The 26,228-nt window shown below is 41.7% G+C and overlaps 2 protein-coding genes across 2 annotated transcripts in view; both read left to right on the forward strand.

The window, feature by feature from the left end:
- Positions 1–15,887, forward strand: part of DENND5A (DENN domain containing 5A) — a 67,923-nt gene extending 52,036 nt beyond the window's left edge. The window contains exons 16-24 of the mRNA XM_027651082.1: positions 349–477; positions 3,591–3,712; positions 5,621–5,766; positions 6,311–6,429; positions 7,603–7,784; positions 8,658–8,740; positions 9,992–10,115; positions 10,926–11,094; positions 11,844–15,887. Of these exons, the coding sequence (XP_027506883.1) occupies positions 349–477; positions 3,591–3,712; positions 5,621–5,766; positions 6,311–6,429; positions 7,603–7,784; positions 8,658–8,740; positions 9,992–10,115; positions 10,926–11,094; positions 11,844–12,027 (1,258 nt within the window). The 3' untranslated portion in view covers positions 12,028–15,887. The remainder of the gene's footprint in view (positions 1–348; positions 478–3,590; positions 3,713–5,620; positions 5,767–6,310; positions 6,430–7,602; positions 7,785–8,657; positions 8,741–9,991; positions 10,116–10,925; positions 11,095–11,843) is intronic.
- Positions 15,888–22,381: 6,494 nt separating this feature from the next.
- SCUBE2 (signal peptide, CUB domain and EGF like domain containing 2) overlaps positions 22,382–26,228 on the forward strand; it is a 41,881-nt gene continuing 38,034 nt past the window's right edge. The window contains exons 1-3 of the mRNA XM_027651360.1: positions 22,382–22,421; positions 22,912–23,034; positions 23,454–23,579. Coding sequence (XP_027507161.1) covers positions 22,992–23,034; positions 23,454–23,579 — 169 coding nt within the window. The 5' untranslated portion in view covers positions 22,382–22,421; positions 22,912–22,991. The remainder of the gene's footprint in view (positions 22,422–22,911; positions 23,035–23,453; positions 23,580–26,228) is intronic.

Below are 26,228 nucleotides of genomic sequence, written 5' to 3' on the forward strand. Positions count from 1 at the left end.
CTACTGAGCATGCAAAGACAGTATTTAATTTTCCAAAGCACTCAGCCATAAATATTGCAGTGATAAGGTCCAGAATGATTCTTAAATCATGTGAGACAATGGGCCTGGTTTAGAATTTTGTAAATAGGGCACTGCATTGCAGATATTTCTGTTTCAGGCTCTTTTTCTTTTTGAGCTAGATATGCAAGGATTTTTGATTGTACTGAATATTAAGGTGATTATGTTTCTTTTTCCAGTAATTTACCTGATATTTTATGTTCTTTGCAAAACTTCTTCAGCCTAGTTTCGTTCAAAAGAACTGTCACATTTTGACAATACCTGGCAGTGTCTTTTTTTTTTTTTTCCCAGGCATATCCAGAACATTAGTGAGATCAAAACAGATGTTGGCAAGGCCAGAGCCTGGGTTCGTCTCTCTATGGAAAAGAAGTTGCTCTCTAGGCATCTGAAACAGCTGCTTTCAGATCATGAACTCACAAAGTAAGATGGTTTATCTTGGACAAAGCTTTTAAAAAAATTTAAATCTGTTTAGTTGTTTGACTTCAAAAACCCAGGTGTGTGTATTCTCCCATCTGCTTAGCAGTGTGCAGAAGGCATAGAACAAACCAGCCTTCCAAGTGTGTCTCCTTATCAGTGGATGAGCTGTTTGGGAATTAGGATTCAATGCTGGGGTTTTTCACATAAATATTTGTGTTTATAGCCAACCTAAGAACATAAGGTGAATTGCTTTCAGAATAGTAAAATATCTGCTATTATGACCCAATTTTTGTTTTTATTATTTCTCCCAAACATTTCAAAATATGTCTTTTAATTCCTTGTATATGAAGTCATAAAAAAAACTTCTGAAAAGATCCAACCGTTGAGTCCCAAAACACTATTCAAAGAGTACTGTGAGAAGAAAATGAGGCAAGTACATGACATATGCCAGAGAGGAGGATGTGAGTGAAAGTTGAAGACTCTACTTCAGGCTCAAACTCTGTTGGAAGTACTCTGTACCAGGGCTTTGTATAAGTAATTATGTTGAAGGGCAGAAGGAGAAATGCTCAGCACAAGGACCTATATACTTGGTGATGTCCAAAGCATTATATTACCTTTGTAAACATAAATAATTATTTTGTTAATAGTTGCACAGATCAGAGTACAGGCCACACGTAATACTAATTGTTTTAGGAGTAACAATTTGGTGTTGATTTAGTATAACCTATGCAGAAAAAAAATGTTTTACTGATAAGGTTGGATATACTGTTTAATGTGTGGAAATTAAAGCCATAGTAATTGCCATTAGTTTTAATTGAAGACTTCTCTCTGGAAACAGTGTAACCTATGCTGTCTGCTCTTCCTTTCCTCTCCTTCCACTCACCACCTTCCAAAGAATTTCTTCCCTCCCCCAATACCCCTGAACCCCAGCTGCTGATTATTTGAGATTTGCCTTGTATTGGTTTATGTTGGACTTTCAGATGAAGTTGTGGCCTTCCAAAAGCTGAAGGACAGAGCGAGGGCAGCTTATAAATTTACCTGTATCTCTAAATTAGGGTTAAGCCTCTCCAGTGAAGTCAGCAATTCAGATAATGTTGTATTTAGCACTGCTTGTCCCATGCAGAGCAAGTGCTGTGAGAGAACTTTCCATACACCACCACACTCCATGCCCTTCCCCACAAAAACAGAAGAAAAAACCCAACTTTCTGAATGCTGGCCAGTGTACTGTTCATCTATGAGGTAGATTCTGATTCTCTAGAATGGAGTGAGACAGCAACAAAAATAGGTTTAAAATGAAAGTAACAAGCAAAGGAGCAACTTGCACAGAAATGACATCAATTCTTTGTAGTCCTGTCTGCTTTGTGCATATTTAGATATATCCTACTTAAAGACAGCTCTTCTAGGCAGCATGGTGTTAAGATGTGTTCCACTTGGTTTTAGAGGAAGCAGTGCCAAGTTCAGTGAGGTACTAAAAGTAATTGTGCAATTTCTACCATTTTACAGTTAACAAGATTGCGTGGTGGTCTTTTTTGAAGCCACTGTTAGATATTTTAATTAGCCCATTCTCTAAACTTGACATTTGCTTAAAATTATAAGGGAACTGTAATGTGTTTGGTTTCTTGCTAGTCTGCAAAGGGACTAGAGTTAGGAAAGAGGAGGAAATCACACAGCTTCACTGAAAGGAGACCTTTATGTGCACAAGGAAACTGAGAAACCTTACCTTTGAAAAGACAGGACAGCACATACCCTGACAGGCTCCTCATCAAACACATGGTTCAGATTGTTCAGATTAAACATGGACATGGGCACCTGTGAGACCTTTTGTGGGTTTGATACTCCTGTGGCTACAGGCAGGTTTTGTTGATTTAAGGCTCATTATCTTTATTTCCATTGAACATTTCCTGCCAGTCTACAGCAGTAGGTTTGCTTTGTAGCTGAGAAAATATCTGTATGTTGATCATCACTGATTTGTTTTGCAAGTTTCTATCTTGTGAGTAATTTGCTGACTTTTTTGTACGTTGATACTGAAATTGAGGGGAGTTGTCAGGATACCCTCCTGGCAGGAGCCACCTATCCATGGCTGCCAGCATTTCTAATACCTAATTCCTACATTTGTGATGGTTTGGATATTCCTCTAGCATCAGTTGGATTTTGATACATCTTGTCATGCTCTTCTTTTATGATTATTCACCAACACTGATATTATTTATTGGTTGCATAATTAACAAAAATAGTGGTGATTGCTGTGTACAAGTGAGTAACTTCAAGAGTATTTTCCAGCCAAAATTTGCACTTGGAAGTTTCTCATTTGCAAGTCTTGCAGTGTTAAATTCTCTCGTGTTTGAGTAATTTTAAGAAGTATATAAGATTGTTTCTGTTTACAGTGCGTTCTTCTGCATAGGCATTGGTGTCTCCACTAATGAGGGAAGGCCACTAAGCTACATCTTTTGATATTTCTACTTACAAGTTGTAGTTCTGTGTGGCATTGCAGTCCTAGCAGAGTTTACAACCCAGTGAAAGGGAACAGGAGGACTTTAGGCCACCTTTGCGTGCTTATCATTTTGGTTATGTCAGGAGCTGTGTACTGTCAACACTTAAGCTGTTCCCTGGCTTAATGTGTGGTTGTTGTAGGCCCCCTATAACCAAATAGAAGCAGATAGTCCTAGTGTTTGCCCTGATGTCACTTTAAAAAGTGTCTCCTGTCTTATGTCATGTGCTGGAGAAGTTTCCCATGGCATCCTCTGCTCGGAAGTAACTTAGGAGGACTCTCTTCGGTTGTGTCATTTTACATTGCCAAAAGAAGGCAGATTTTTTTTCAAGAAAGTACAAAATTCCTTTTTCCATCTTGGGGTGTTTTTGGGTGGGAAAAGACCCTCAGAAGAAACCTTGCTTTCAAGAAGTGGAAGATATGTGAAATATTGGACTGACGCACTTGGGAGACTCCAGACTTGCAGAGGTTCAACATATCTTGGCACATTAAACACTCCTGACTCTACCAGTATCATTTGTAATTGCTTGTCCATTATTCATAGTGTGCCTAATAAATATGCACAATATAAAGCATTTCACTGAAAGCATCTTGTTACTATGACAGATTATGTGTTTTGCTTTGTCAGAAAACTCTACAAGCGTTACGCATTCCTCCGCTGTGATGATGAGAAAGAACAATTCTTATATCATCTCCTGTCATTCAATGCTGTTGATTACTTTTGCTTTACCAATGTTTTCACAACAATCTGTAAGTATTTGCTTTCCCTGGAACTCTGATTTCTGGATTTGGTGGAAATTCTGAACAGCTCTCAGCAACATACCTTAATGTAGTTGTTCTGCTTTCTTTCCTGGGATCCATCTGCATGCTGTACTGCTATTTCTGTGATCCACTCTGGTGGGCAGGAGCACCTCTCTTTCTGTGTCACCAAAGGCTTTTGTTTCTAACTTGGTAAAATCCATTTAGTTGGGGGAGAGTTCTAAACAGAAAATTTTTGGTGGGCTCGTTTGCATGATACTAAACAAGAACACTATGGATTGTTCATTTTCAAGGTAAGAATATTAACACGTACTGGGAATTAAAAAAAAGCCAAACTTCCTTTGTTTCATGTTCAGCCTACTTTGCTGCATGCCTGTCTCTGAGTTTGGGATAACAATGAAACTCCCACTGAGGGGGCTGCATCAGACCTCCTCAACACATTGAAGTCCTCCTTTTTTTTTTTCTTCTGTTTTTTAAAAAGATTCCCTAGAGAAGCTTTTGAACTGTTGTTGATGCTTAAATGTATTACAGAGTTGTGAAATGATTTGTGTGCTGTGGCTGCTGCCACAGGACACAACTAGCAAGGCAGAATAAGGGAAGACTTGAGCAAGGCTTATGAAACTGGGGGTTGGTGGGTGGGTGTGAAAGGGCCCCTGTGGCTCCATGGTAGGAGCTGCCCTTGGTGGTGTGTTCTGATCCATTTTTGTGCGTGTGAAAGACAGAACAAACACACATCTAAGCAAAATAGCTCTTGGTCTTGTGGGCAGGTTCTGGATAATGCTAAAATCTGCTCTGCTGGATGCAATTAAATTGTCACTTACTTTAAGACTATCAGCACAGAAAATAAAAAGGGAAACATTTAAATTCATTCTTAAATGCTGCGAGCATTGAGCTTTTAAGAAAATCCAACCACCAAATGCTTTCTTGAGGGCACTGACAGTTGAGGAGGCATTGAGGGAGAAATGTATTAAAGGCCTCAACTGAAAAGCCCTGACTGTAATCCGTTTATGCACTATAAAAGGAGGGCAGATAGCCAAGAAACACAGTGACCATTCAGAGAATTGGATTTTGTTGTAAAAGGCTTGTTAACCGAGGGCTGTGCAGGAGATGCTGGGCAATGGAAGAGCACGTGCCTCCTGAGTCAGAGAAGGGGCTGCAGCTCAGGTGATACTATATTGAATTAGTCACAGATAAAAGAGTACCAGAAAGCATTTGAGCATATGTGTGGTGCTATTTAGAAGGGAAAAAAGTTGTTTGTTCTTTTTAAAAATCAAAAAGTCTTAAAGTTAGCATAGCTAAGAGCAATGTGGTACAGAGAAACTTGCAGCATTACAGTGTCTTTTTACTGAACTTGCTCAGCCACAGTAGTGACTGCTGCTGCAATCAAGGCCTGCAAAGAAAGGCTTCAGTAACTGAGTGTGATTTGGGGTTGTTGTGGACTGGGCCTGCATACAAACAGAGAAACAGGCAGGTAGGAGTTGAGCATTGAGCAGCATGCTGAGCTACAGTGCAGTCCTGGATACGGGAATACTGTGTCTTTACTTCCTCGTCTCTAAGCTGAGGACAAGTAACCATCTTCATGGCACGTTTTGAGGCTGGTAAATGAAAAATTATTATACCCATAGGAAGGCATGATTCCATCCATATTTCTTTTTTCTCTTGACACTGTTTTGCTGTCAGCTCTGCTTCTTAGTGACTGGTATATATGTATAGATTTCCCCACTGCCAATCATTGCTTAGTGTGCAAGTGTTAGCATGATTAAATAGCAGCTCTGATGGTTTTTTTACATTTCATGGTACTCCAGTGTTGTTTTATGACTTACGTTTTGCCCTTCTATTCACTAAAGAGGTTAGATAACTATCCTTCTTCATTTTTGTTATTTTTTCTTGTGTTTGCAGTGATACCATACCATATATTGATTGTTCCTAGCAAAAAACTTGGTGGCTCAATGTTCACAGCCAATCCTTGGATCTGTATCTCGGGAGAACTGGGTGAGACAGGAGTCCTGCAGATTCCCAGGAACATATTAGAAATGACTTTTGAGGTTTGTATTACTTGTTACACAGAAAATTATTTGGATATTCTGTTCAGTTTTAAAATTCTCCCTTTGCTGCGCCACCTTGCCATACATTTCGTATCTTTAGTCTGTGTGGTTAGTCACAGATATTTCCTGTGCCTGTACACAGCAAATTTAATCTATATTTAATAACCACGGATGGACAAGACTGTCTTTTTATTACAATTTTGTGCTGTGATGGTGGGAGGTGTCATATCCTCTTCTGTTGGAAACAAAGAAGTGATTCTGCTCTAATTTTTGAGTGTGTGTTGTGCAGTTCGGGTAAAATTTAATTGAAAAATCTAGTTCAGCTGATGTTCTCTCTGCTGATCAAAATAGTATTTAACAAAACAAAGCAAATAAACAAAAGTAAAGCAGCTTACCAGTAAAAAACCCAGAACCAATCAAAGCAGTGAGAAATGGGAAACCACATTTCTGATTTTCTGTCTAGAGCACATTCTCTAACAGTTTACTCCTTCAATATGCTACTTTATTTCAGTTTACTCTGACAAACTCTTTGTTTAATTTTCAGTGCCAGAACCTGGGAAAACTGACCACAGTGCAAATAGGACATGATAATTCAGGGCTGTATGCCAAGTGGCTCGTGGAATATGTTATGGTCAGAAATGAAATAACAGGGCATACTTACAAGTAAGTATCATCCTGACATTTCATGTTGGGTAAGTAGAATTTCTGCAGGGAGCTGGCACAGTAGGGCTTGTTTGAGCAGAAAGGTCTGGTCTCCTGGGACTCTGTGTCTACAGTTGCTGCTACCTGAAGGCACAGAAAGATCATTTGGCTTCTGACATTAAACAAGTCATGGTTCTTAGAAAATTAAACAGGGTTTTCAGTTTGCAGATGCTCATGACTAGCCTCAGACTGTTGGTGGAGAAGATGAGTTGACTATTGCACATTGTAAAAATAATCTGCCTTGAGCCCAGGGAAGAAATAGCACATCAGAGCTTGCTGCTTACCAAATATAGGTGGCATTTTATATTAAGACCAAGTGTTTTAAGTGTTATAGAGGCACCTTTGGACACAAGTTGGAACACAAGGGCTTATGAGTGTTAGAAACCTGAGTTTGCATAGTGAAAGTAAAAGAACAAGATTTACAATGAGAATTATATTTATTTGTCTTGGTACAGCATAGTCTGGTACCCTGTACTTTGTTCAGAGAAACTGTCAGGCTCATGTTGATGACAAATTGGCGGGTGAGTCCACTCAGTTCTCCATGCCAGATCATTTGTAATTAAATGAAGAGGAAAGATTCTATTTTTGGATGCTGTTCAGTTTTCCGATTAAGCTGATTAAACTGACATCAACACTGGTTCAGAGAAAGAGATAATGAGTAAGGGAGCACGTGTGCTTTCTAGTACTTCATTTAATATCCCAATTCAATAGAAGTATTGCTGTTTTTTGGCATCAAAGTATGTGTTTGGGTTGTGGGGTTTTTTTGTAGCTGGCCTGCTATGTAGTGTATTCAGTGAAAGCGTAGGTGGATTCCATCACCCATCTATGGGGTATAGTGGGTCTTCCCCTCCTACCTCTTTTTCCTCTGCAGCCCTCAAATCATGTGCTACATGTGGGCCACAAGCAAAATCTGCCCCTGTTTGCCTTGCAGGTCATCTAGTGCAACATTTAGCACAAACTTGGAACTGAAAAACTGTTTTACTTTTGCTGCCAGAAGCCAAACCCAAGGCTTTGTTGCTAGAAGTATTTCTAGTAACAATACTAGCAGGATTTGCGTTTCAGGCCACTGCAGTTGAAAGTCTTTGGCGTGAAATTGAATCTGGCTTGATCCATGTATCTCCTCGATTTTCCTAGGTTTCCCTGTGGGAGGTGGCTTGGAAAGGGAATGGATGATGGCAGCTTAGAGAGGATCCTGGTGGGAGAGTTGCTGACTTCACACACGGAGGCTGACGAGCGGCAGTGCCGGACCCCTCCCCTGCAGCAGTCACCAAGCATGATCAGAAGATTTGTCACTATATCGCCCAACAATAAGCCAAGTGAGTACTGGGCTTGTCCTGTCTCGGACTGGTCTGCATCATCAGCTGAGGGCAGCTGCTTGCATACAGAGCTGGAGGTTTTCTTATCTTTTAGAACTGTGGCTTGGAGAGGACCTGTGAAACTCGCTTAGCCCAACCCCCTGCTCAAAATCCAGCTAACTTCCAAATTACAGTCCTGAACAACCTGTTCTGTCTACTCAAGTTTTGAATGTCTGTAAGGATGGGAGGAAGATGTCCCTGTACTCCTGGTCTAGTGCTTAGCTGCCCCTCCGGTGTTTTCTGTATTCTTGTCTTTCATTTGTGGAATGAATGCTATGGAGGAAGGTAGAAATATTGCTGCCCTCTCTCTGTCTATCCTCTGTGAACGGAAAAGCTTGCTAGTGTTTTCTCTTCATGGACTTCATTTTGTTTGTATTCTGTTGAGATCACTCTTCTGGAGTGGTGTTATTCTTGTTAAATTAGGTGGTTACCTTGCTCCCAAGCTTACTTGGGTTTACAGCAAAACTATCACAGGAAGTATTACCAGGACGCCCAGATTTGCTGGTTCTAATCAAATCACAACTCCTTTTCTTAGCTTTAGGTCCTGGTCTGAAAATTCACATAATATGTAAAAGCCGTTTCCAGCTGTTGTGTTGAAACACCACAGTGTTAACTTCAATATAAAACCAAACCATCTCCATTTCTACTCCTTCAACAGTAAATAAAAATAGAGTTTGGTTTCCATTATGCACAGTCCTGCTATGTTTCACTAACAGCCTAAGTTACAGTGGTTCATGCTCCTCTTCTCTGTTTTATGGTAGGCCTTATCCCTCACGCACACATACAATTTCTGAAGCTATAAAAAAGTGACAGGATATATTTTGTGTTTTCCAGAGTTAAATACTGGTCAGATCCAAGAAGCTATTGGTGAAGCTGTTAATGGGATTGTCAAGCATTTCCACAAGCCAGAGAAGGAGGTGAGGAGTTGTTGTCTGTGTAATGGCACCCTTGTTGTAAAACTCGTAATAGTAAGCATAGGAGAATATATAACAGAAATAAGTAAACTGAATGAACAGCCATCTGTTTGAAAATTCCTTAAGTGGAGGTAAAAAATGGGATACTGAGACTATACTGCTGAAACAGCATAGCCTCAAATACCTCTGTTTTGCTGCAAACTGGAGCATTCTTTTAAATTAAATGTTAACATTCTGGTATTGGAAATTGTGTTATTAGGCAAATTATGCCGTGGATTCTGCCCATACCACTGTCAAGAATACGGCCTCCTGTTTAGTTTGTTCTAAATTAAATGACATTTTACATCTGCATTGAGTTCTGAGTAGGTTTTTAATGTCTGGTTTGCGTTATCTTGGCTATTTAAAATGTGAAAACTCACAGGCCACTTTAAAAAAAAAAAAAGAAAAGAAACAAAAAAGACCTCCCTGCAAACACCCACACCCCCCAGGCAAGTGAAGCAGAAGTGCTCTTAAAGACTCTGGTACACTTGTACATCACACAGGCAATCGACTGACACAGCAGTGATTTCCTGAAACAAACCTAAGTAGAATGTCTCTGTCAGACCATCACAGCCAGTCCAGCCCTCATGAGCCAGAAGGAGCAGTGCTGGCTCTGTATGCGTGGCTCTTGAAAGTCACTCATTTTTTACAAATAGGTCTTCCCATTCCTACTGCACCTGTCTTCTAAGTTCAGTGTAATTCTGATTGATGATCACGTTGACACAATCATCTCAAGTGGCCATGCACTGGTTTTGAAAAATAGAATTTACCATTGTGTTCCAAAGAAGAATTTAATTTTTTTCAGAGCATTGAATGCTGTTTTTGTTGGTAAGCAAACAATCAGGGACACCTGCTACGGTGGATCTGGGATCTTTATTACTTAAGGAAGAAAATACTTTCTTAGTGTCCTCTGCAGTGGTCATTATTATAGGTAAAACCTGCTCATTATCATGGCCTTCTTGAGGCTTCATTAGATGATGATGGCTAGGTCCTGACACTGCTTTCTTCAGCCTCATTCTTAGAGAGATCAATACATTTTTGAGTGCTCAGGACTTGTGAGAACTGGGCCATCCTGTCTGGGGTCACTGTTTGACAACAGACTGTTACGTTTAGGCGTCTGTTTATTTAAAAACTTACTAGATGCATGAGACATTTGTGTCCCCGACTTCCAAACCGAGGCACTAAGTGTGTGTGCTTTCCTTGTGTGCTTGGCAGAGAGGCAGTCTGACACTGCTGCTGTGTGGAGAAAGTGGACTTGTTTCAGCTCTCGAGCAGGTGTTTCAGCATGGATTTAAATCACCAAGACTCTTCAAAAACGTCTTTATTTGGGATTTTTTAGGTAAGTGGGAGGAAGACATACCAGAGCCTGTTTGTGTCTTTGAAATACATCCATCTGTGTTCCTTATCATCGCTGCTGTGTCTCAGCTGGTGTGAACAGCACAGTTCTTGGAGGCATCTCAGCAGCTGAATTCCCATGGAGCTCTTACCTCCTCATACTGTTGAGAGAAAAAGCCTCTGTCTTCTGCCAAAGCTGACACTGTACTTAATGCAGTAACTGGGCTTTTTCCTTCTAGCAGAATAGTGTAAAACAAACTTTCTTACTGAGTAAGAGTTATATAAATAAGGTGATGAATTGACATATGGTAACCTTGTTCTTAATTGAGCATAGTGAAAGCAATAAATCACACTTCTAAGAAGTTGAGTTGCCTTATAAAGCACCAACGGATGGATCTAGTGCTGTTGATACTTACTGGACATTGTAATAAAGGGGTTGTAAGCATACATTTTTTACATAGTGGTCTAGATCCTTTGACATAGAGCTGTATAAATGAACTGAGTTCACAAACACCTTTTAGAAAAGGAATTATTTTGAGTAGTGTTTCTATGTTTTGAGTGGGTACCTTGACATCACTGTTCTCCTTATGTGATCGTTTTACTGTAGCACTCAAAATTCAGTAGCTACATGAACCTCTTCAGCACTGTTTAGAGGGAGGGAAGTGAGGGAACACAAGACTGAATCAAACAGAAAAAACCAATGCCTACGTGTAATCGTTCAGGATACTCATGGATGAGCTTTGAATCTAGGCCTTTCAATTTTCTCTCCTATAAGCACTGTTGAAAATTCATTATCTCCCACCATTCTTTTAAGAAAAAGCACAAACATACTATGAGACCCTTGAGCAGAATGAGATGGTCCCAGAAGAGAACTGGCAGACAAGGGCCAGGAATTTCTGTCGCTTTATCACTGCTATCAACAACACCCCAAGAAACATTGGGAAGGATGGCAAGTTTCAGATGCTGGTGTGTCTTGGAGCCAGGTATAAAGAAACTTCTTTATTATTATTATTATTATTGTTGTTGTTATTATTGATATTTTAATAAAATTAAAAGGATACTGCGTATTAGTAACGTAAAGCCATGCAAATGATGGGTTGGACAGTTTGACTACTACTTATATAGCAGTCTTTGATGTAACTGGGGAAACATCAAGTGAATCCTGCCCTGACTGAGTTTTTAAACACATGAAGTGTGAGATATCTCAGACAGGAAACTGCATAGCCCAAAAAGCTGAGCAGCTGAACCAAGAGAGAAAGGTAGCAGGCTGCTGTGAATAGTCTCCCTCTCTTGTACAGGTAGCAAGGTTGGAAGATAGAATCAGAACATCACCCATCAGGGAGGCCTCTCCAGTTAATGGTTGGGTGAATTCCCCACCTTCTGCCTACTTGTTGTAGGAGGTGGGTAGGAAAGAAGCTGGGACCATCTAGAAACCTCTTGACACAAAGACAATAGAACAGAGTGGTGACTTTGGTCCTGCTTGGGACTTGTGGGTCTCTTGGGAACCCTGTCTTGATGTGAGGGGTGGAAAGCCTAGAAACATGTCTGTTATGGATGCTCCCTACTTAAACAGGTTCCACAGACAGTTGCTTCCTCCTCCCTGTCTTATAAAAATAAGTGGAAAAGGTGGTAGGTCTGCTTAGGAGGCAAAGAATAGAAATCATGTCTGTGCAGATGCGAAATTAACTTGGCTTTGTTTTTATTTCCCAACTGCAAATTGCCACCATGTCAGAGACCACCTTTTGCACCACTGGATCGCCCTGCTTGCAGACTGCCCAATTACAGCACAGATGTATGAAGAGATAGCGCTGATCAAGGATCACACACTGGTGAATTCTTTGATTCGAGTGCTGCAGACCTTGCAGGAGTTCAACATCACACTGGAGGCGTCTCTCGTCAAAGGAATCGACATTTGACCTCTCGTCCCACAGGAAAAACTGTCTTTACAAAAACAAAAAAAAGCAACAAGGAGTGAATCTCGTTAGTATGCAAAAGTTCTGTCTTGCCAGTACATTGTATTGTGGACTTGTTCATGGCCCAAAAATGCAACTTCGACTTTTCTTGAAGGAAACTCCAAAAATAGTACAGGCAAATGGATAGAAGCTGTAAACTCAATGTAAAAAAGAGGATTTTGGTATAAATCTATTTTAGAGTTTATTTGCTGATTTGCTTTTTACACACTTTCATGTGAAAGAGATAGAGATGAGTATTGTGCAGCTTATTTTAAAGCTGCAGTATTTCCTTGCCATAGAAAATGTGCAGTGAGCCTTTCAGCATTCTGTGAACTTGCCTTCAGATATGCTGTATGTCATAGACCCCAATGTATACACTCCATTTCTGCTGAGAAGGTCATTCTATAGTTTTTAAACTAATATTTTATATATTAACATTATTACCAATGTTTGATTTTTAACGTATTGGGTCATGTTCTGCTGCAAGGGAACTACAGATCTGATGTGTACTTTTTTTTTTTAATAGCTCCAAAGCACTGATTAGTCAGCAATTATTTTTTTCCTTTATTTTTGTTGTCAGTATTATTTTTAGTGAAATTCAGGAGACTGAACCATGAAATGTCCAGAGATCAAAGTAATATTTTTCATATTGGTACGTAATTGCACAGAAGAAGAAATTAAGTCTGTTTTTTAACTGATGTTTTTTATTTATTTAACCTATCATTGTGTTTTGTAAGTTTGTCTTTAAGAAAAAAAGTCTATGATACAACTGGCTAAATTATGTTGCAATTCAGATTTTACAGTGTAGCCCACTTAAGTGAAAAACCTGGAATAATTGTTTGTAACACAAAAATGTTTTCACTTAAACCAGCCTTTTGAAGTTTGGTATATGGTTGCTGCTGGTAATTCTCTTAACTGCTAATAAAGAGGGACACGAGTTCCCCAAATGCCAGATGACTAAATAAATATGTTTATGCCCCCCCTGAAATAATAATGGTATACCTGACTAACAAATATAAGGATTCCTTAATGTTTCTGAAAAGACAGTGAGTATTGAGGCTTTTTCTTTTCTTTTTGATTGCATATGTCTTAGATTCTGTTGTCACAGTCTGGTTTATTTGGGATGCTTTGTTTTTAGCAGAGACAGCTTTACTCCATTTCTACTATAAAACACAAACATTTCGAAAGCTTAATTTATTGGAGATCTGGAACTTGGCAAATGCCTAAAGGCATCTCTGTTCATTTGAATCCTCTGATAAAAATCTCTTTGAAATGAATATGTGACTTAAGAACAGGCTGATTTATCAGCATCACAAATTACTGTACAGAAGTTCAGGGCTGTGTATTTAAGAGGTCTCCACTGTATAAACTTATCTCAGTATTGTCTCTCTTTTGAGAAGCAGAGTCCAAGTTTTTTTTTGTTCGTACAATGTTGTAGCACTTTTTCTTTACCTACAGCTTAGTCACATCTTGTGATAGTTTTACTTCCATAATTTATGAGTATAGCACATGTATTAAATTTTGACTATTTTTACTTTTGTCCTATTTATTTCATTATTAAACGGAGAAGTTCCTTTGTCACTACTTACCAGAGCAAGATTCTTCTTTGATTTCACAGTAGCATTAGGAAGATGTGAGGGCAGTGTCCAAGCCACTCCTCATGTGGGGTGGGTGTGAATTCTTTCACAGTGTGGAGCTTACAGGAGCATTTCACAGACGTATTTTATATGTGCAGGTATGGTTTTGTTGTTTTGGGTTTTTTTTTCCAGCTTTGGAAGGGCAAAAATAAAACAGTTGTACTTCATTCTAAGAATTTGATGTATTCAACTTAATATGTTGGGATAATCTTTATACACTTGCACGAAATTGCTTGTTGATGCATTCATAATAGCAAAACAATAATTTTACAGTGCTTTCAGCTGTCTCTGAGGCCTGTGCATTTCACAGGGAATATATCTGCCTAAGAAAGGAGCGTTCCATATCTTGACCTTAGCAGATCAGTTGATTCTGTTAAAACCTTTTATCTCTGAGTACTAAATATGGATTAATTTTGTCTTGCATGAGGTAATTACCCTGAATTAAGTTATTTTCTTTTTTTTTCCTCTTTACACAAGTTCACCTAGTGTGACATGATACCATTGGTTAAATGGCTGTTTTGGTGTGGATCTTTTTGGCCTCATTATGAAAGTTGATGATTCCTGGGATGGATAGAGGCTGGGGTTTGCTGATTGCCAAGCACTGGGAATCCCGTGGCTGGCTCATGAGGGTGGAGCTGTCCATCAGTGACAACAACCTGTGTACTGGCTGTCCAGGTGCAAAAGGAAGTCACAGAGGTCATCTTCCCAGCTCCTCAGTTACTTTATTTTCACAGGAAAAGCCACTTAAATATAGACCCCTCCTCCTTCTCTCACTGGGGGCGTATGCTTAATCCTGTTAGGATTCAAAGCACTTTTTGCTAAGGACTTCCAAGCCTGGAAGGATTTGCTCCACTCAAGGACCAATAGAAGGTTCTGAAATGCAGCAGAAAGAAAGCTGGTTTTGTTAGCTCCATAAGCAACCAAGGAGGGCTAAGATATTAAATACAGCTGTGTGGTAGCCTCTGCTAGGTTTTTGGGAAGAGATTTGACTGGCATGTCTAAGAATGGTCCAGTCTGTAGTAGCAGTCATAACTCCTGCCACTCTTCAGTGTTTGCCACAGACCAGCCTACTTCTTTCATGGGTGTTCCTAGCATGAGTCCAACTGAATAAGGTTAGGATCCAGCATTAGCCCTTTCCATGCCATTCTTCTGAACTGGATGACTGTATAAGAACAAATGGTGTGATCAACACCTTTTTAACTAGAGCTTTATAAAATTCATCTCCCTTTGCTCAGAATAATGCAGTTGTAACTTTTTTTCCTGTTTCTAAAATAAGGGGGCAGGTTTAGTAGGGGCAGGTTAATGTGGCTAGTCTGTTCTGTTGTTTGGGGGGGATTTTTTGGTAACAGTTAATGGGAATTTTTTTTTTTTTTTACAACACACATGCATTCTGTAGAAAGAAATACAATGATGAAAAATGAGCAGTTCATAATGCAGTAAATATATAGTGCTACATTGGCCAAACGTGTTTACAGGCTGATACCTGATTTGAGGGGAAAAAAAATAGGCTATTGCCTATCAGTTATTTATGCTTCTTTGATTAACGCTGTCAGAGTTCATACAGTGACACTTTATACAGAAAAGAAAATGCAATATAATAAAAACTTGATTTCAATGTAATGAAATACTATGATGATAAGTTTATACAAAAAAAACCCTTTACCTGCCATAAACTTTAACATCTGACGTTCTGTAGCTGAAAGCATATTCATGAACTGAAGACTCTTCCACAACTTTTTCCATTGCAAAAGAGTATTTTTCAAATTGTTCAAATGGGACCTACTAGCTGGATGATCCATATTTTTTATGTGTTTTGAATTCATGAATATGTTAAGATTTCTGCAGTGAAACTATTCAGAGTTAACTTTTTCTGTATATTGTCAAATGATCTTTGTCCGTAGTGCAAGATACTATAGGATACTTGAAAATACTTGAAGATATTGTACACGTACTTCACATCTTTGTAGTTCTTTATTTTATACCTAGAGGTTGGCTGTTAAACTAAGATAAAGCATCAGTACCTTATAAACTATATATTTTACTACACGGGGAAATCACTGGCTTGGTTTTTTTAAGGGCCGCGTTGAAGTTTACATTATGATGACAAAAACAGGTACTGTTTTCCTTTTTTATTTTTCCTGTGACATTTCAATCCATTGGACATTAAATGTGAATTGGATATACAAAGCAGTTTTACAGGTGTAGCTCATTTGCTGAATTGCAATAAAATTTGTCTTCTAACATGAAAAAATAGCATTAATGTGCTATATTCAAAAGTCTCTTATAATTTGGCTAGTCATCTTTTCTTCTTTGCCTGACTGCAGGTATGTATGACATTTTAGTGTCTCATTTCAGGAAGCCTTTTTTTTTGTGCAGTTTTGTGTCTGATCTGTTCAACTAAATGCCTGCCTCCCTCCCAGCACCAGTGTAGCCTTCTCACAAGCAGTTGTTGCGGATCAGACTGCCATCAGTGGAAGAGACGACTGCTCAGTAATCAGGGAATGGGGAGAACAGGAAGGCAAAGTGACTATTGCAGATCTTGGAAGGTCTCTGTGAGTACACACACATGTATGTGCTGCCATTCACTCTTTTAAACTGTATGAAGCCATCACTCAATGTTTTATACCATCAAGGAAAACACAGAACGGAAGGAGTTTGATCATTAATTTGGAGGCATCTCTGTTCCTTCAGCTCTCACATGCCCCCTGGTCTGTGGTGGAGGCTTTTTTTAAGCAAAGCAAAATAGCAAGTGTTAATATGTTCCTTTGGGGAACCACAGCAGTCTACCTGAACTGGTGGTGATTCTGCACTGCCAACAACTGATGGTGTCATCCTGTGGGCTCACTGGGGAGATGCTGAGAGGGTGAACTCAACCTGACCTGTGCTCTGGTGGAGTGGTGCTTGTGGCCTGATCCTTGGCCAGGTTTGTGTGGTGCAGTCATGAACTCAGCACCTACTGCCAGGTCTGCTGAGCCTGTGTGAGATGCCAAACCTGCCACCTGGAAACTGAGACCATTTCAATTCCCTGGGCTTTTTAGACTGCTGCACCTAATTCCTCTGCAGGGCACTACAGGGATGGACGTGGGTGAGGCCTGCATGGAGCTGTGAGGTAAGTGCAGCTTTGGAAGCACATCAGGGTAGCCTCCAATATTTCAGACTTCCTCAAAGGGAAAGGAGCAAAAAGAACAGTGGGCAAAGTGTGTTGTGCAGCTTCTGGGTGCACAGCCAATGATTCTGTTGACTAACTGGTCCAGGCACAAGTCTAGAGGTGTTACCATTTGTTGTAGTGATGAGTTGGAAAGTTCTCACAAAGAAATACAAATATCTAAAAGTTAGTGAAATATCTCCTTTTTCCACCCTACTATATTCTTTAATAGAACATACTGTATTTAGTTCTGCAATAAACAGGAATCTTTCTTCATTTCATTGACAGTGACATTCTAAGATGCAAAGTCCACAACATTTAAAATATCACTGGTGAATCTGATGTTTGTTTTGGGAAAGGTTTTCTACAAGTGGCATAAAAAGACTTAGACAAGGAGTATAAATTATGTGAGAGGGTTTTTTATACTCCTTGTGACTGGAGAAACCTCAGATTTCCTCTCTGCCTGACATAAGCCCTTTGCAGGTTCTGCTTCCAAGAAAAGCCCCTGTTCAAATGCAAAACTGAATGCTGATTACTGAAGATGTCATTTTACATAGAATTCAACAGCCTATTTAGTAGCTTGGAAAATCCTTGGATACAAAGATGGAAAGTGCCAAAGTCTGAGCGATTCGTTTCAAAAGAAAACAATTGTTCAAAAGCCAGTATACATCTGGAGATGAGTAAGACTTGAAGCTACAGCTCTGAGACATTAAGTGTGTGAAAAGCTTTGGAATAATTAAATACTTGAAAGTATTTCCTCACTTGTCTGTTCCTTTCCTGGTTTTGCTCTGGCACCTCCCCCCCAGCCCATCCCAGCTATTTTCAGCTTCTGTCACAAGCGCTCCTTGAACTCACTCAGTCATGTTAAATTTTGGGTCAGTATGATGCACTGTAAGTCTGCTGGGCTGAGCAGCTTCTGCTCACTAAAGTGCAAAGGAAATGGCAATCTACATGTCTTCAGACAATGTTTGCTCATCATCAAATAATAAAATTTATCAACTGGATTATGAAGCATAAACCAGTTTTTAGTCCAAATTGTCAGAGAAAAATATTCCTCTCTACTCAGGGCATCAGGTGTACAATTTCTGGAGCAGTTTTTACATCCAGCTCCTCTATGGCAGCTTAGTCTCTATCAGTGTGAGGCAACTACAAGTGATATTCATAGTGGAGGGCAGGGGATTTGGAAATTGGGACCTTACCTGTATGGAAGAGTTCCTTTGGAGCGGCAGTCAGTGTTCCTAGCAGGGTTGTGCTCCTGTTGATACAATGAGACCTGACAGTGTTCATGGCAAAAAGCCCCAGGCTTTGCAACATGGTAAGGTGGCGGCACACACTGGTACAGTTGGAAAGAGCAGACAGGTTTCCTGAGGTTCAGCCTTTCTCCAAACATCAACCAGCCAAACCTGTGTCCTCCCAAAGCACCTGTGGAGCAGAACTGAATGGAGCTCTGGCCCATGCGACACGAAGATTTCATTCAAGACTAAGATGCTGTGTAGTATCCCAAGGAGCAAAAGACTGCTGTTGATTTTAGGATCATTATCCATAAGGTATGAAAATACCCTGTTTGCGTGCAATTCTTGCAGATATTTACCAGTAAGCTGTTTTTCTCCCTGAAACTTTGTGACTTTTATTTTATTTTAAATTGCTGGAAAAATCCCCAAACAGTGCTATTTGGGGTCTCTTCCTGTCGAACTGCCCTGGTATGTTTGTTTTTCTTTCCTCATACTTAACTTAGTGCTGAAGTTGAGTCTTAAGAATTTTTTTAGCTACTCTCTCTGAGTAAAGATCTTAGTACCTAGAGGAGTACCCTGTGACTCTGTAGTTGAATAGAAATATTTAAAAAGGCTACACAAAGACATCTGAGTTGAAGTCTGAGCTTGTCTGGTTTGTGTCTTTAAGAAAAAGAGATATTTTAATGGCAGTTCTTCATCATAAACAAAGGAGTGTTGTATTTGAAATAATGGCCAGGATCCTTCACAAAACACTTGGAGATTTATGTATAAGAAATGGTTTCATTAGCTAAGATAAATTTGATATTGTTCTGTTTGTTTTCCAAGCTGCATTGAGGTCTTTTGATCTAACTCAGGCATTCCCAAATGTTTATGTCTCACTCTATGTTTTAGTTTACAGAAGTAAGAAAAATGCTTTGCTTTTACTGTGTCTCAGAAAGCTTTAGTTATTTTGTGTATATGACTCTTCAATGTCTCTTACTGCTTTTTCTGCTACAGTCTTCATATTTGTTCCTATTTCATGTATTTTGTCAAATCTAGTGATAAATATGAATTAAATTAATATTGGTCGAGTTCATTGAGGAAACTTGACTGGAAAGTGCCTGAAATGTGTTATCAGCTTTTCTGTGAGGTGGCTTGAAGTCATGTACCTGGATGGGAAGTGGCTTCTCTGTATATTTGGGAGATTTGTTTGTAGAGACACCTTGACTGGTATCCCTGTTTGAGGGGTGTGCGAATTCCCCTTGTAAGTATGATTGTTTATTCATGAGGTCGTGGAAACTTGTCAGAAAAGCCTTCGTTCATTTATTACTTTCTGTTGGTAGGGGGACACTTGGGGTATGGTGTGGGGCTGGAGAATCCTTGGAGTGTTTAGTGAGCAGCTTCATGTATTTAGAGATGAGATATTGACTAAGACTGAAACCGTCCAGGAGACACAATAGGTTGTTTCTCATTGGATTTAAAAAGAGAATAACTTTGATCATTTCAAAAGCAATGAAGCCTGATGCTCCAGCGAGAAAGGAGAGTGGTAATTTATAGCTGCCATTAAGGAAACAAAGACAAAGACTGAGGGAAAGTTTCATTCTGAAGATTTACTAATGTGTATAAACCACTCTTGCAACTAGAAATAGCTTGGTATTTCTCACAGAACAAAACAAAGGAGAAAGGGCAGTGAAATGGGGATGGGAGGGAGGGCTGGAAAAGAATACTGCCTGCTTTTACTTGCACCCTGAAAGGTCAGACATTATTTAGGAAATTGTAATTTCGGTGAATAATGTATGAGCAACTTTTACCTGCCAAAGGAGGGACAGCTGTGGGAAATCCCTAGTTGGGAATGGAGGTGGGAGGTGTGGGCTCTGGTTTGGCCTTCAGCCGGGGATTCACGCACTGCAGTGGGGTGTAATTACACAGTAAAAATTGTAATGCCGTGTTTTTGAAGAAACACAAGTGAGGCTGGAGCGAGCTGCGTGTGTTTGGGCTGTGACAGGGTGCCGGCACACAGAGTCTCTGCACGGGCTTGTCTCCGCTGCAGGAGATGATCTCCCGGGCCGCGGCAGAGCCGGAGAGCCCCGGGTCAGGCGCAGTTGCCGCTGGCACCCGCAGCCTGCGTGTGAGGTATCCGTGCTCCTTCGGGAGGCACCGGCTCCGCGGGACACCTGTGTTTGGGGCGCTGCGCAGGTGTGCGAGCGCCGGTGCCGGCTCAGGGAGGGGGTTTTCCTGCGGGATGGATGGGGCGGTTCGCGTGCCGGAGGGTAGCGGGGCAGGGCAGGGGAGGGGAGGCCCGCCCAGCCCTCGCCGCCCCGCGCCCGCTGTGGGTGCGAGGCGGGCCGGGCGCCCGCAGACACCTCCTCCCTCGGCCGCCGCCTCCTCCCGCCCGGCGGCGGCAGCAGCAGCCGCAGCGCAGCCGCCGCAGCGCCATCGATGGGGTCCGGCGGCCGCCGCGGCGCGACGGGGGCGAGGGCGCTGCCGCTGCTGCTGCTGCTGCTGCTGCTGCTGCTGCCCACGCCGGGCGGCCCCGCCGCGCTGTCCCTGCCCCTGCCCGGTGAGTGCTCCCTGCCCGGTAAATGTCCCCTGCCCTGACCCGGTGAGTGCCCCCTGCCCCGTAAATGTCCGCAGCCCTTACCCGGTGAGTGCCCCCAGCCCCTGCCCGCTCGCCTCATCCCCTTTCAGCGAGTCCCCCCGCGGGCTCCCGGCGCTCTCCCCTCATGGTCTGGTCGCGCTGCCCGGGGCAGGGGGAGGCCGGTGGCGAAGGGAAGGGGAGCGGCGGCTGTTCCCGAGGTGGGGCCGGCGGGACCGTGCCCAGAGCGGGGGGGGTCGCTGCTCGCAGGGCGCTGCGGGCTCCGCGGTGCCGATGCCGCTTTCCCGGCGTGTCTCTCTCCCTCGGCATCGGGACGAGTCCCGGGACACAGGGTACCCTGGCCGAGGGAACGGGGTGTAAACTGCGTGTGCCGCGGGTGAAGCCGCCTTCGGTCCCCGAGGAACGAGCCCAGCGGTTCTCCCGCAGCCTCCGCCGCCTCCTGCCAAGTTGAGGGCTGCGATGTTTGCTCGCAGTCTCGCTCCTCCAGGGTCTCAGGACACTGCCACTGCAAAGGGAAATCTCGCTCCCTGTGCCTACGGATTTTTCCTTTCTATGCCTCTGCGTGCATTAGTGCTGGGGCTTCTTATTGCGGTTCTTTCCCGCACGCTGCAGCTCACAGCGGGTTAATGTGGAAATAAGACGGCGGAGCGGCTGTCTCGCCGCTGGCACGAGATATAGTTGATATCTCTGTGTAATGTCTTTTAGGGAAGACCCCTCCTTGCTGCGTGTTTTCTGGGACCCCTCTTGCCAGGGCAGGTGTGTCCCGCTGGCTCGGGCTGGGAAGGAGACAACTGTCCGTGCCGGGGATACTCAGCCAGTGCTTGCTCCTGATGCTCCTTCCTGCCCGCTCTCTGTCCTTCCTTGCCCATCCTTTCCTTGTGCCCCACCTACCTGAGTCCCACTCGCTGAAGGCTCCTCAGCCACTCCTGCACCCCTCCTTGCCTGACTTGTTCCCTCAATTCACCACCTCCCATGTTTTTTTAATGGCTTGATTTGAGAGGAGGTGGATTCTGCTGCTCTTCCCAGCTGTTTTCCACTGTTTTCCATCTTCTTCTTGCTTTCTGGTGGCAGTATCTGGGGACACCATCACTGCTACTGTAGCCCGGTGCACCTGAGAGCCAGAAAAGCGCTGCTGCTCTAGCACTGGCTCTTTGCCTTGTTTCCCACTGCCAAACCCCATTAGGAGTTAAAACTGAGTGAGCACTTTCTGCTCTTGGCAGCTGCTGCAGTACCTACAGGCAATATTCTGTGACTGGAGAAAGAAAAAAAAAGGCAGGATGAATGCTATAATTGTAAATGGGAAAAGTGCTGGCTGAAATTCCCCTTTAGAAAGTGATCCCCACTATAAAAAGTGGCTGACTATTGAAGTAGTCACCTTCTGCTGATACTCATGCACTACTCCTTGTTTTAGGAGTCAATTTTTATACCTGCGTGAGGTGTTGCTTCAACAATTCTCCCTTTTAGGAAGAAAAATCTTCCTGTTTCTGTGTTTCAGTTCTCTTCTGGTGTATGAAAAACTTCTGCTGATGTCTTCTGCTGCCTGTAACTTTTCTTCCTCTTCTTCTGTCTACACTTCTTCATCTCCAGGACTTCTTCCTGTTGGTGTTTCCCTTTCTCTTCATTTCCTGTGCTCTGAAGTTTCCACCTGGATATTTTGCTTCAGTATGCTGTGCTTTGTGATGACTGGCCAGGTTGTTTGGCAGTGCTGCTCACCAGATACTATTCTTGTATTTAAATAAGTTATTTTTGAATTATACATCTCTTTAATGGTAAGTCAGTCTTTTAACATGTTGGTGGTGACTTTGAAAGTACATTTCTGTCAACTCTGCTTGTTAGTTTAAAAACCATTTGGCTTCCTGCAGGTGATGATGCATAGATGTGATCAAGAATTTTTTCAATAACTGTCTTTTGTTAATCAGAAAGGTGAACAATCTCTGATGAATCTCTGTAAAACTGTCAGCTGAGTTTCATGGAGCATCTGCCATAGTAGATTGTTTTGGATCCATTTACAAATGGGTACGGGAGCTTAACAAGAGCTTATCTGAATTGCACACAAATACATCTGTATGCAGGTAGAACATTATCTATATTTAAGTGCAGATATGGTCTCTGCATGTTTCTGTCCTGACTCACAAATACACACAACATGCACATGCACACCACAAAGAGGTGCTCAGCCTTGTCATCTCGTCAGGGATGTATGCAGGAGACATGCCTTGTCCTGCTGACACCCCTTCTGAATCTGTTGTCTTTTCACAGATGTGGATGAGTGTACCCTGGGGCTTGACGACTGCCACCCAGATGCTATTTGTCAAAACACTCCGAAGCTGTACAAGTGCATGTGCAAAGTGGGTTACACTGGTGAAGGGAAGAAATGTGAAGGTAAAGTGATTGGAGCACTCTGCTCTGCCTGTGTCAGCATGGAGTATTTCTAAAAAGACAGAGCCATTAAAAATAACGGTTTAGAATACGGGGATGATTTTAAATCAAAATAGTCATTGTTTCTTCACCTGATTTACTGCTTGTTTACAAAATCATAGGCAGGCAGTTGGCATGGATTTTCACCTAGTCATATCACTTGGCCTGATAATTAGTTTGTTGTTTAACCAGCAACCTTAAAAACTGTAAGGTAAACTGCAAGGGAATCTCAGGGCATATTGTCAGTCTTTAGAAACATACAGCCAGTAGTGTGTTAAATGTAGTCTATTTGCAAGACAATGATGAGTTTGGACAGCAGTCGCATCTCTGTCTATAACGCTCAAGCAAACATCCATCACACTGACTTTTGCTTTATTCCTTAGACATTGATGAATGTGATAACGACTTCAATGGAGGCTGTGTCCACGAGTGTTTCAACATTCCAGGAAATTACCGCTGTACTTGCTACGATGGCTTTATGTTGGCTCATGATGGCCACAACTGCCTGGGTAAGAAGTCGTGCTCACGAGCAGTGTGAGTGGTGATGCTGACATAACCCTTTAGCTGCATCCATGGCTACCTGCTGGGCTGGATCAGCTCAGCTAGAGAATGTTACATATGGGACAAAGGATTTCCAGGTACTGATGTACCATCTCAGTGTGGCTCTTTCCCCCTGTATAAATGAGGATAATTATGCTATATTTCTGTTGAGTGCGTTGGGTTTAAGTGTATGAAATGTCATCTGTTATTATGGTAAATGAGTTTATATGAAAGAACATGTGCTATCATTATCCTCTCACTTCCAAAGTTAGTTCAGGATCAGTTGTTAACTGTATTTCCAGGCTTAGAAATCTTCTCTCTCATATATCTGTAATGTGGGGACTTCTCACTCTTTCTCTGTCTGAGTGCTTCCTGGAAGCAAAGGATGATTTGGAGTGGGCAGTAGCTGTAGATGATGGAGGCCATGGAAGTACAGAGGGACTAAGCCAAATGCTTGGAGTTTGCCTCGGTGGTTAGTGTGAAGCAAAGTACACAACTCTGGAAGTGTTTTCAATCCTGGCAACACTCCCTTGACCCTGCATGAATGCACTCTTTCCGACCATCTTTTTCTTTTCTTTACTTAAGACCTCCATAAGTTTCTTTTTTTGTGTGCCAGCAGGTGAAAAGCTTTAAAAATGGGTAAGGAGACCTTGTGGCTTTGCTGTGATAGTATTTTCCAGCACAGGGGTGCAGCAGTGTGCAGGAAGTACAGAAAGGTATGAACTGTCAACCTGTTGGCAGTGGGGTGTGCTGCTGGTGTTGCTTCCCTGAGACACAGCCTCATGTTGATGAAGCTGCCCTGCTTCCAGGACCCAGGCTGGGTACCCTGTGTGGCCCCTCCCTGTGCTATCTGTCCCATTTGCTTTTTCAGAGGTGGCTCAGTTTTCCCCTACTGCTGCACTCAATATGGATGTGCCTGGACATACTTCCATGCCCATGTCAGTCAGAGGGAAACTTGCTCTCACAGCATGATTATAATAGGTAGTTAGCTTCACTGGGGTATTTCCCATTAATGTATGGCATATCAGATGGGGGATCAGACCATCCCTAGGCTGTATTTTTTGCTGGGACAAATCATAAAAGCTTTGGAGTATTCTGTGGGATTGTGTTGGGTTTTACCTTCTGGGAACCTGTTACGTGCCCGCAGATTAACCTTGTTACAGTGTAGGCAGAGGAGAGGATGAAGTCACTGGATTCCAAATATTTAAATAAATTAAGTAGAGAGAGAAACAAAATATCTGCTGATAATTTGAAATAATAGGAAGTCCATCTTATTTTTGCATTTGTGTAAACACACAGTGGAGTTCAGTTGAGGTTACCATGAAGAGCTGGTTGTGAATGAACACATTGTCTCTTACAATGCCGCAAAAAGGTATATGTATATTTTGTACCCAGCAGCCCCTCTAGAGCATACTTCAGCTGACTTGCTTGTGATCAGTGAGACCTAGACATAACTTATACCAAAATTTACCACCTGCTAAGTTACTGGGAAGCTGCTCAGGGTTGCATGGCAGACTTCTAAAATAAAATAAAATGTCACTGGCATGCAACGAAATTTTTACCACTGACACACCAAGTTTGAGATGTGATGTAAATGTTAAATAAATATTTTGGCATGCAGCAAATTGGATCACATCTTCTCTTAATCTGCTTATTTACTTTGTTCACGCCAGGGTTGCCCTCCTCTCACCCTTATTTTTGAAGATCTCTGCTGTGTGCCTGGGTTTAAGCCAAATAGACAATTACTTGTTGGAAAGAGATGATTTTTTTGAAAGCTATCCAAGGTCTGTAAGACAGAAACATCTGCTGGAGTTCAAATCTGTAGCACTAAAGACTCATGGTGGCTGTTTATTCACAATTGTTTGCACATTCACATCACTGTAGAACTCTAAAATACTCAGCTTCTTTGTGATGGAGATATGTCAGCCGCTCTATTTCTACAGCAGGTCACATTCTTTTGCATCCAATTGGCTTACTCACTGCCTTCAGTAGACATTAAATCTGTTGTAATACTATATTATGCTTCTTACTAAAAGCCTCTCTTTCTCCTTTTTAAAAAGACAGCTGTTTTCTGCCAGAAATGCTACAATGTTAAATTAAAAACATTGTACTATGAGCCAGGAACAATGAACAGAACAGGGAGCTAACATGATGTTTCGTATGAATTTGCAAATGAGACCAGTGCTTTGCCTCAGCGATGTTTTGTACTGTTTTTAAGGGACTGAGCATTTTTACTTCCTGTCAAAATTGGCATCTCTGAAAATCAGGGTAGGAAAATTAGTTGCTGATAGTGATTAAAAAACCCCTGTGCTTATTAAGGGGTAAAATTGCAAAGAATTGGAGATTGGGATGAGCATCCTGTTGTTCAGGCTTAGCTGAAGTTTTTCTACTCTTTGGTTCTCTTGCAAGCAAAGCCCTTCTGTGTTCTTTGGTGTTGTTGAAACTCTGAATATTGCAAAATCAACTTTAAAACTGTTTCCAGAACTTCTGCTCTTGTCCTTGACTGCAGTGAGGCAACATAACAGCAGCCTTGATGATAAGTGATGATGACCTAGACTTGAGGGAGGAGGATGATAAATCAAACGGAGCTTATGATGTTCTGATGAACAGATGTGGTG

Source organism: Corapipo altera, unplaced genomic scaffold, assembly GCF_003945725.1.
Source record: "Corapipo altera isolate COAL_440 unplaced genomic scaffold, ASM394572v1 78, whole genome shotgun sequence".
Taxonomy (NCBI): Eukaryota; Metazoa; Chordata; class Aves; order Passeriformes; family Pipridae; genus Corapipo; species Corapipo altera.